Here is a 10,688-nt window from a genome sequence, read left to right as displayed (position 1 = left end):
ATACTACCAAATTAACATAGTGGTTCTATGCCATGAATGGTTTTGATATCATCCTTGGACTGGACTGGTGGTCGGTAATATGTTAGATGATTGCCGCAAGCGAGAGGGTTGTTTAAACCACAGGGAGCAGGAATTCAAAGTCCAGGGGTCATGTGTGCGTTTTACACCACGAATCTTTCAGCTTTGCAAGCTTAGGAGGGAATACCCTAGATGGCTTGGCCAAGGTATCTAGCATGTGTGCAAAGACACGCAGGTGAAGAAAATAAGTTGGAAAACAATTGCTGAGTGTTAGGGTGAGAGTCCTGAGGTTTTCAGAGGACTGCCAGGGTACCTTCGAACAGGGAAGTGGAAATTCACGATAGAGCTAGTCCAGGTACGGCGCCGATATCGAAAGCTCCGTACCGTATGGGCTCCACGAATTGAAAGAAACTGAAGAACAACTTCAGGAGCGGAGCTTCCGAAAAGGGATACATTCTCCTTAGTGTTTCTCCTTGGGGATCCGGCCCGTTTTGGTTGTTAAGAAGAAGGAGGTCAGATGAGGATGTGATCGACTACAGAGACTGAACAAGGTGACGGTAAAGAATAAATATCCGTACCTGAATCGATGATCTGTTTGACCAGCTTTAGGGTTACGAAGAGATCTACTCAGGATTCGATCTATGATCCTGGTATCACCAGCTTGAAGGGGAAAGTGGAAGACTTTCCTAAGACGGCATTTCGAATTGTATGGCCATTATGAATTTATGGTTAGCCTTTGGTTTGACTAATGCAAATGCAGCAGTTTTTAGGGATTGATGAACAGGGGTTTTCACGAATATTTAGACGGTTCATCGGGTATTTATCGACGACATCTAGGGTATTCTAGGAGCGCTACAGAGCATGGAGGGGCATTTGAGGCTTGTCTTGCAAATGCTTAGGAATAAGAAATTGTATGCTAAATTGAAGAAGTGTGAGTTCTGGCTAGAGCAGATTGCATTTCTTGGTCACGTCGTGTCCAAGGAAGGTGTATCCGTGGACCCGAGTAAGATTGAAGCAGTAGTGAACTGGGCGAGACCGAAGAATGTTCAGGAAGTCAAAAGCTTTTTAGGTCTTGCAGGTTACTACCGTCGTTTTGTGGAAGGGTTCTCCAGTTTAGCAAGTCCTTTAACGCGACTCACGAGGAAGAATGTGAGGTACGTTTGGACTGAGGAGTGTGAGTTGAGTTTCCAGGAGCTGAAACGGCGACTGGTTACTACTCCAATCCTGACCATTCCTTTAGGGGATGGTGGATTCGTTATTTATAGTGACGCCTCTAAGAAGGGTCTTGGTTGTGTTCTAATGCAGCAGAGTAGAGTAATTGCTTACGTTTCTCGGCAACTTAAAGAGTACGAGAAGAACTACCCGACACATGATATGGAATTAGCAGCGGTAGTATTTGCATTAAAAATTTGGAGGCATTACTTGTATGGTAAAAAGTGCGAGATTTTTACTGACCATAAAAGTCTTAAATACTTTTTCACCCAGAAGGAGCTGAATATGAGACAACGTAGGTGGCTTGAGTTGATTAAAGACTACGACTGTGTTATTAGCTATCACCCAGGAAAGGCTAATGTGGTAGCTGATGCTCTGAGTCGGAAGTCTGTTAATGCGTCTGTTTCAGCGATTAGAGTTCAGCACCGAATTTATTTGGACTTGGAAAGGTTGGGTTTGGAAGTGGTAGAAGGAAATCATCAAGCTGTCCTTGCCAGCTTGGTGGTGCAACCGACCTTACAAGAGAGGATCCGTGTAGCGCAAAAAGAGGATCCAGAGTTAGTTGAGGTTATAGAAGGAGTTCGGAATGGTTTAAAGCCAGACTTAAGTATTTCTAGTGATGGGATACTGAGATTCCGCAGCAAGGTTTGCGTTCCGAATGATGCCTTGATTAAACGGGTTATTCTAGAGGAGGCACACCGTTCGCTCTACACTGTACATCCTGGTAGTACGAAAATGTACCGGGATTTGAGGGAATCTTTCTGGTAGTCTAATATGAAAAGAGAGATCGCCCAATTTGTAGAACAGTGCCTGATATGTCAGCAGATTAAAGTAGAACATCAAAAGCCGGCAGACCCCTTCAACCACTCAACGTCCCTGAGTGGAAGTGGGAACATGTCTCGATGGATTTTGTGACAAGTTTACCTGCGGCGATGCATGGGCAGAATGCCATATGGGTTATAGTAGATCGGTTGACGAAGACTGCACACTTCATTCCAATCAGAGTCAGCTACTCTTTGAATAAGCTGGCAGAACTTTATGTGCAGGAGGTGATACGACTCCATGGTGTTCCTATATCTATTGTTTCAGATCGAGATCCACGTTTTACATCTCGTTTCTAGAAAAGTTTATAGGATGCCTTGGGATCACGATTGATGTTCAATACGTCTTTTCACCCACAGACGGATGGATAGTCGGAGAGAACTATTTAGACGTTAGAAGATATGTTGCGGGCTTGTATACTAGATTTTGGTAATAGTTGGATACGATATCTACCGCTTGTTGAATTTGCATATAACAACAGTTACTAGGCGAGCATAAAGATGACACCTTATGAGGTTTTGTACGGTCGTCGGTGTCGATCTCCGTTGTACTGGGATCAGGTAGGTGAGCGGCAGATACTAGGTCCAGAACTGATTCAGTAGACCTCTGCAAAGGTCGCATTGATCAGGGAAAGAATTAAAGCAGCTCAGAGTCGACAGAAGAGTTATGCTGATACTCGTCGGCGAGAGTTGGAATTTGAAGTAGGAGATATGGTATTCTTGAGAATCGCTCCGATGAAAAGGGTGATGAGATTCGGGAAGAAGGGGAAGCTAAGTCCTCGGTATGTCGGGCCTTTTGAAATCCTTGAAATGATTGGTTCGGTTGCTTATCGAATGGCTTTACCTCTAGCATTATCCCGAGTTCATGATGTATTTCACGTGTTTGTACTGAGGAAGTACATACCAGATCCATCGCATGTACTGAGTTACGAACCTCTAGAGATCAGTGAGGCTTTATTATATGAGGAGGTACCAGTATTGATATTAGATCGAAAAGTTCAGCAGTTACGGACTAGGGAAATACCGCTGGTGAATGTATTATGGCGTAACCATACAGTGGAGGAAGCTTCATGGGAGTTAGAGTCAGAAATACGCCAGAAGTACCCGCAGTTATTTTCGGATGGTACGTAATTATGTATAGTAGTATAGGTGGTACGGTCTTCGGGAGAGTTTTGTGTGTGTAATCTTCTGAAGCATCACATTGTAACCACGGTATTCCTCCGCCATAAGCGAGGGTAGATAATAACTTCGTGCCAGAGCTGCTTTGAGGGTGGCTGCCGACTCTTCTGTAGGTCTCTGACATAAGGTAGAGTATGCTTAGTATCAGTTGGTGAATTTCAGAGATGAAATTCTTATAAGGAGGGGAGATTGTAGAAACCCGACCCCGAAAAAAAAAAAAAAAATATTTTGCAGAAGATATTTTGAAAAGAGATATTTTGAGATATTTATATATAAATATCTTGGAGGAGATATTTATTTAGATTACTTAAGGGCTAAGTTAGGATTTATTCTATAAATTCTCTTATTCTCTCTCATTCTCTCATTCTCTCTCTCTCTCTCTCTCTCTCTCTCTCTCTCTCTCTCTCTCTCTAAGATCCTTCGCCATTCGTCGTCCGTTTCCAAAAACGGAGGGTATTGCGTGGATCAGAAGAGGAAACTCTACCCTTTTAGTGGATCGGATCGTTGTTTCGGAGAGTTTCAGGTTTTCCCAAGAATCAAGGTAGGAATCTGATCCTAATTTTGATTGGATATTTGGATAGCAGTAGAAAACATAGTAAGGTTATGTTATGTGGTTTTAGGTCTTTGGGATCTCGGGTTGTCGTTTTGGACCGTTTTCGTACGAAGTTTCATTTCGAATATAAGGTAAGGGGAATTTGATTACAACAGCTATTTTGGAAAACTAAACCGCTAAAAAGTTAGTTTATGTTATTATCTATGATTTAACTGCTTATTTGTGAAATTCTACCGAGTAGAAATGCCGGTTTGATGATTTTACGGTTTTTGGTAAAAACGAGGATTTCGACGTATGATCTCCAAATTTTATAATCATCGTTATTTGTATTTATACTATAGTAGGAGAGGCTCGATTCCTTTATTTATTTAGTTAAACTATATATATTGAATTTCTATCATTTAGCGGGTTTTTGTATCAAACTTGTGTGATATATGTTGAAATGGAAATGAATGTATTTTTTATACTACTGATATAGAATATGGGGATGAAATTCCAACTTGTTATATTGACAATGTGATAAACAGAGGCTGGTGATACACCGAGCCACATCAATAAACAAAGAGGGGTAAACTGAGTGGAAAGACGCCGGTTTGAACCCGATGGAATTATTTCTATACTATTAATATAGATTATGGGAGATAAAATCATATTTGTATAAATTGAATTTATGATACACGGAACCATAGCTTGAGAGTCCCGGGAGGGTTGAAAAATACTTTCTTTGCAGGGTGAAATGAAACCATTGTTATATGATACGGCACGATATCGTAGCTAGATGTACACGTGCAACCACACGTACTAAACGATGTGGGTACCAAGATGGTCGGCTAGCATGGTGAAACCATTGGCTGATATTGGGCCAATGGAGGCAGTCAGATCGTACGTAGGTACTCGGCAGTGTCTGCACGAACAGGGCATTGGACAAGTACCAGTGCACAACCCGAGCCACGGGGTAAAACTGGTTATAGGGATATTTTGCTGTTGGTCATCTGATAAATCATTAAATGGTTGAAAGACAGATGTGGGAATTTTGTAATATGAATGATGATATATCTGATGTATTACTGTATTGAAAATATTTGATTTATATTCCAGATGTTGAATGAAAATATGCATGTATGGAGTCACACACTGTTGTAACTCCTTCTTTCTTACTGAGAAGTGTCTCACCCTATCTTACAACCTTTGTTTTCAAGTCCGTTCGTGCATCGGTCCTAGTAGATAAAGGGACTGGGGTGGTTATTTTGGTTAGCTTATGTAAGCATCTAAATTTTGTACTTGATGAAAGTCCTTTTTGGAGGTTTGAAATATGACGATTACTCTAAGTTCGAATGTATGTAAATTATGGATGTATTAGTGAACTCTGGCATAAGGCTAGTAGTAATCACAATGGATGTTTATGTTTTTCTGCGACATTTACATCATGATTATGTATGATTTACACCCGTATGTCCCTGTTTAGGGCGGGTTGTTTCCATATCTTGAACAGGTATAGGTATTTGATGTATATGAGTGACACCTGAATCCGTATAAAGGGCCGGGTCATTACATTTCATGCCTGACTTTTTTGCCATCTTCCTCTTGACTGGTAATCTTACCAGATGTTTGTTGATAATCTTCTATTTATATAACTTTAAATTTTCTATTTGCAAAGCTCAACAATTTTGGCGAGCAATCTTGTATTGAGTGCAAATTACAGAATATTATTAATTACTTTGGTTAATAAATCATTTCCTTTCACTTATTGTGTCTCTTCATTTTATCTCCATTATCTGGAATGTAATTGATCGGCGAATAGTCTTCACGCATATCTCCATGGCCATTGACACTTCCCTTATTTTACAATAATGGGGCATCAAAATATTTCAAAATTAATAATTCTTTTTCTTACTTGAGGCTCCATTGGGCACAAGTTCATAATATGTAGCCATGAATGCCTGAAGCAGCTGGCACCCACTTTGCTAATTAATACAACAATGACCAAAATTTCTCAGTGTAACACGGCTAGAAATATTAGTAACTTAAAGCATTTTTCTTTTGATGAGTAAAATTAGTAGCTAGCCCAATTCAATAAAATTACTTTTCCGGGGAAACAGTCAGCTTTTGAAGTCTTCTTTTTGATTAATGAGAATTTGCTAGACTTCTTCTGAGGGGCCTCCCTGACCACGTTATTGTGAATTGTGGAAAATTAACACAAGGCCTCAATTCTCCAGAGAGGAATGGCAAGAATATGTGACCCCATAGAACACGGTTGCCCAACTTTTCTTCAACACACCTTTGAGTTCACATGATGCCTAACACACCAAGTAGGATTATACATCATTCATACAATTTATATGTAAATTACATACTTCATTTTTTCTGTTTCAACAAATCTTGTGAAAAATTGGATTTGAATTTGGACCGTCTGATCTAACTTTAGTCACATGGATGGATTATAATGGAACAAGTGCATGTATGCATGCATGCCTTCTTTACATGCTATTGTGGTACGAGCTAGCCCCTTGTAGGCATGTTTGAGACATGCATGCCTTCTAATTTACGTACAATTGTTACTAGAGCTAACCCCCTGTGTAGGCACCCTGAGTCTCTAAACTTTTCAATTCAATATTGACTGGTGAATGGCACTGTTTCAGTACTTAGAAACTACCTATGGCCGGCCAAGAGGTTTACTCCACAGAAAGCACATCAGATGAACCATGGGAAAGCATCTCCAGAGTGGTTACATCAATCTCAAATTTACAGTTTACTGTCTAGAACATTTCTTATCGAGTTCTACATTATTTTCCCACTTCACACGTCCCGGAACAAATTTTCTCTCCTTCTATTTCCCCAAGTCATTGCTTACTTCTACTTCCCATTTCTTTGTGAACTTCCAAAACTCTATAAATTGAACATCTTCTTAACATCAGAAACCACAGGTCTGGCACCGTTCTAGCTATTTAGGGTATCAGAAATGGTGTCCACACCTCAACCCACTTTACTTCTTTCCTTCTTAGCCTTTGTACTGCTACTCCAACCATCCCATGCTGGCAAAATCACAACCTACTGGGGCCAAAACGTCAATGAGGGATCCCTCTCTGCAACCTGCGCCACTGGAAAATACTCCTACGTGAACATCGCCTTCCTTGACAAGTTCGGCAGCGGTCAAACCCCTGCCCTCAATCTTGCTGGCCACTGCTCCCCGTCATCTGGTGGCTGCTCCAGCATCAGTGTTGACATTAAAAACTGCCAAGGGAGTGGCATCAAGGTGATGCTCTCCCTTGGTGGCGACTCTCAGAGCAACACTATCTCTTCTACAGCTGATGCGAAAAGTGTTGCTGACTACTTATGGAACAATTTCTTGGGTGGGACATCGCCGTCCCGGCCTCTAGGCGATGCCATTTTGGATGGTATAGATTTTGCGATCGTCACAGGATCACCAGAACACTGGGACGATCTCGCCCGGGACCTATCGGATTATGGCAAGGGAGGAAAGAAGGTGTACTTAACGGCAGCTCCCCAGTGTCCATTTCCTGACCACATTCTTGCTCCTGCCCTTAACACTGGCCTGTTTGACTATGTTTGGATTCAGTTTTACAACAATCCTCCGTGCGAGTATACTTCTGGGAATAGCCAGAATTTGAAGAATGCATGGAACCAGTGGAGTTCGTCCATGAAGGGGCAAATCTTCTTAGGAATACCAGCTGCGCTGGAGGCTACTGGGGCAGCAGGAGGGTTTATTCCAACTGAAGTGCTGACTTCCGAGATCCTTCCAATGATCAAAGGGTCTCCCAACTATGGAGGGGTGATGCTTTGGTCCAGGTTCTATGATGGGAAGACTGGATACAGCGACTCCATCAAGAACAGTGTGTAATACAAGTGCATGTTCTGCCTGTAAAGCGTCCATGACGTGCAAAACAATAAGTTGGATTCTAGCTATATGCATCCTTTGCTCTTATGATTATCTATTGTAGTTGGACTTGTTGAGGCCCTAGCTAGCAGGAAAAGTAGGGAAATCTGTGCCCTTATAAAAAATATCATCTTTCTATTTTGATTGGATTATAGGAATTGTTGATAATTGGTACTTAACACAAGTTGCTCCTTTGTGAGCGGCTGGTCACAGTTCTAAGTCCAAAGAAATAACCTCACTATATAAAAATAGTGTAAGACTCACTACATAAAAATGGTGTAAGACTGCATACACGGTGACAACCCTTACTACCTTTGCAAAGCAGGGAGCCTTGTGACCAAAGGACACCCTTTATACAAGTATGTCACAGTGCAACTTCAAAATAAATATATCGCAATTCTTAAAATTTTAGAATTAGTAGGGTGAGCTTGTGTTTAGGAGTTCGGATTTTGAAATTGGGTTGTGAATTTATATAAATTTAGAAGAAATTCAATTCAAATTTTATATTCTGTTTGATTTAAATTAGAACAAATCTAAATCTAAACCTCAAAATTCAAGCTCATAAGCGCAGGGTAAGTTAAAAAATTAATTAATATATAAGTGAAATGACCAATTAACATATATATATGCATGCACTTGCATGCATAAAAAATGGTTCTATATTAAATTTATTTTACTTGCATATGCAAAAATTAACAAAGTTTAACACGAATTATAAAAATCTGTTACCTGAAACAAAATGACAAAAAACATGTAGAAAAAAATGGACTAGATTAAGAATATATATGTATATATTTGTGAAATTATTATTAAAATAATTTGTTTATCAAAACTCATACTGAGAAGGCACATATGAGGATTGGAGCTTCTTGGGCACAACAAACTGAAATATTTGAGAAGCTAGTCCCACCACCAAGACAATTGTGGTTGAAATTAGGGCTTAACTATTTCTTCTTCCAAAATCTGAACACATTATTTAATAACAACTTAAGCTTCATGTTTTGACTCTTTAAACTTATACATATGCACGTAGAGCCTCCGTCAAATAGGCCAATGCAATCATATCTTGGTAAAAAATTAAGGCATATCAATAACTAAAAAAATATTGAAAATCAATTAATATGTATTCAGCATATACTCGAATGGTTATGGATGCATACACAATTTGCAGGCAACAACATGCATTTTATATATTTTTTTATTTTTTCTTTTTTTGAATAAAGAATTGCGCTTTGATAGCAACATAAACCTTAGATGAATTTTTGACCTAAAAATGAAGTTTAAAGCTAATGACGGGCACTCGAAGTTTCGGATTAGGATAGAGATTATTAAATTAAGCTACAAAATAGATGTTGATATATCTACATTAGTCAAGTGATATGGACAGATTTCCTCCTGGCTGCCCCTCCCATTTGTAGCATTAAAATTTAGCACGGAAAGGAAGCTATCTGCTGACCCACAAACGCAGAAAACCCTTGCCCCTGCTTTGGAGCTTTTCGGGACAGGCTGCTCATCTCCTTGGCATATGCTCTCTTGGTTTGAATTGAGCGCAAGTTACCTCTTGAAAAGTCACTTGCCTAACTTACCTAGAACCTTCCTACGCAGAGGACTGAGCAAATTAGTGTTGGCGTGAATTTGAACTTGCGCAAGTGAAACTCTAATGTTTACTTTCAAATCCCTCAGCATAACTGCGCCACGCCTCCTATCATTCCAAGCTGGGTGTTAGGGGTTGTGTAACGACCCGTAAATAAACTGGTTTTTTTTTTTTTTTTAAGTACTATAACATTCTACATGCTCTGATACCATGTGGGGGTAAATCCAATCATTAACCTAAGCAGTAAGAAGCAGAAATGAAATAAACATATTCATACATAATTATATAGAATACAACACCAGAGTGCTATCATGTTTTCCAAAAGATACACATATCATTATTCCCAAAATATCCCCAACTATGCTGGAATATACAAAAATTCTCCAAAAACATACTCACTATCTGCTAACAGGGCAGTATTGGAGCCCCTCTATCTGCGAGCTTGATCTGCTCGCCTACCTAGATCACCTGAAAAATGATTCAACACTGGGATGAGCCAACGCTCAGTAAGACAAAATATGCTATTACTAGTGTATGGCAAATGAGCTACAATATGATGAAAATCTGTTTCCATATAACCATGTATAACAGGATATGTAAATACAGTATAAGTAATAAAATCCACCACCCTTTCCATGCTGCTTAACATAATAGTATTATAGGTTACTATTCAAAATACTTCTATTATACATAAGTACGTTCCCTGTTTTTGTAAATCTGTACATACGTGATAGTAACTGAAAACTTTCCCTGTGAATAACTGTATGTCATGATTTAATCCCTCATAACAGGGTTGTGTGGCCCGTAGGCAGGATTTACCCTGACTGGCTAACTAGGAATAAATCACTATACTCCATCGGTCTGATCTGCCCACCTCAACCCATATCTAATGGGGAGCCTGTCCACGTCAAGGGCCTAGGTGATCGACCTACTACTACATATTATCTATATAGGTGGTTGCACTCATAACATAACATAATATCTGTAACAATGGTACCATACTCTATTGTATGGTCTAACAGGGTCTGATACTATATAATATATTTCTATATACAACTATCTGATTTATTATGATTCTGAGATAACCGTAACAACCATGATACTGAATAAACTGTAACTGTAATCCATACATCATAGTACTGAGAACTGTATAATCATAACACTGGAAACTGCATAATCATAGTACTGAAATTTGTATAATCATGGTACTGAAATTCGTAAACATATCTCCGTACTATATTCATATTCTCAAGCCACACCATACTTAATACATAATTTTCATAATTAAATAAATTGTATAATATTTTAAAAATACCTAGCATAGCATATTTCCCTTACTTGACTACTAAAAAGTCCCTATGGTATACTAGCCTAACACCCGTAGGGCCTCCTACATAACACCCTGAAAATAACTTT

General features: G+C 39.4%; 1 protein-coding gene across 1 annotated transcript; it reads left to right on the top strand.

Annotated features, from left to right (window-relative positions):
• Window positions 1-6,668: 6,668 nt before the first annotated feature.
• On the top strand, window positions 6,669-7,830 carry LOC131145948 (acidic endochitinase-like). The gene has a single exon (XM_058095119.1). The coding sequence runs from the start codon at window positions 6,743-6,745 to the stop codon at window positions 7,640-7,642; it is 900 nt and encodes a 299-aa protein (XP_057951102.1). The 5' UTR covers window positions 6,669-6,742; the 3' UTR covers window positions 7,643-7,830.
• Window positions 7,831-10,688: the final 2,858 nt, after the last annotated feature.

The sequence above is a fragment of the Malania oleifera genome, chromosome 13 (genome assembly GCF_029873635.1).
Source record: "Malania oleifera isolate guangnan ecotype guangnan chromosome 13, ASM2987363v1, whole genome shotgun sequence".
Classification (NCBI taxonomy): Eukaryota; Viridiplantae; Streptophyta; class Magnoliopsida; order Santalales; family Ximeniaceae; genus Malania; species Malania oleifera.
This window is presented reverse-complemented; position numbering and strand designations above follow the sequence as displayed.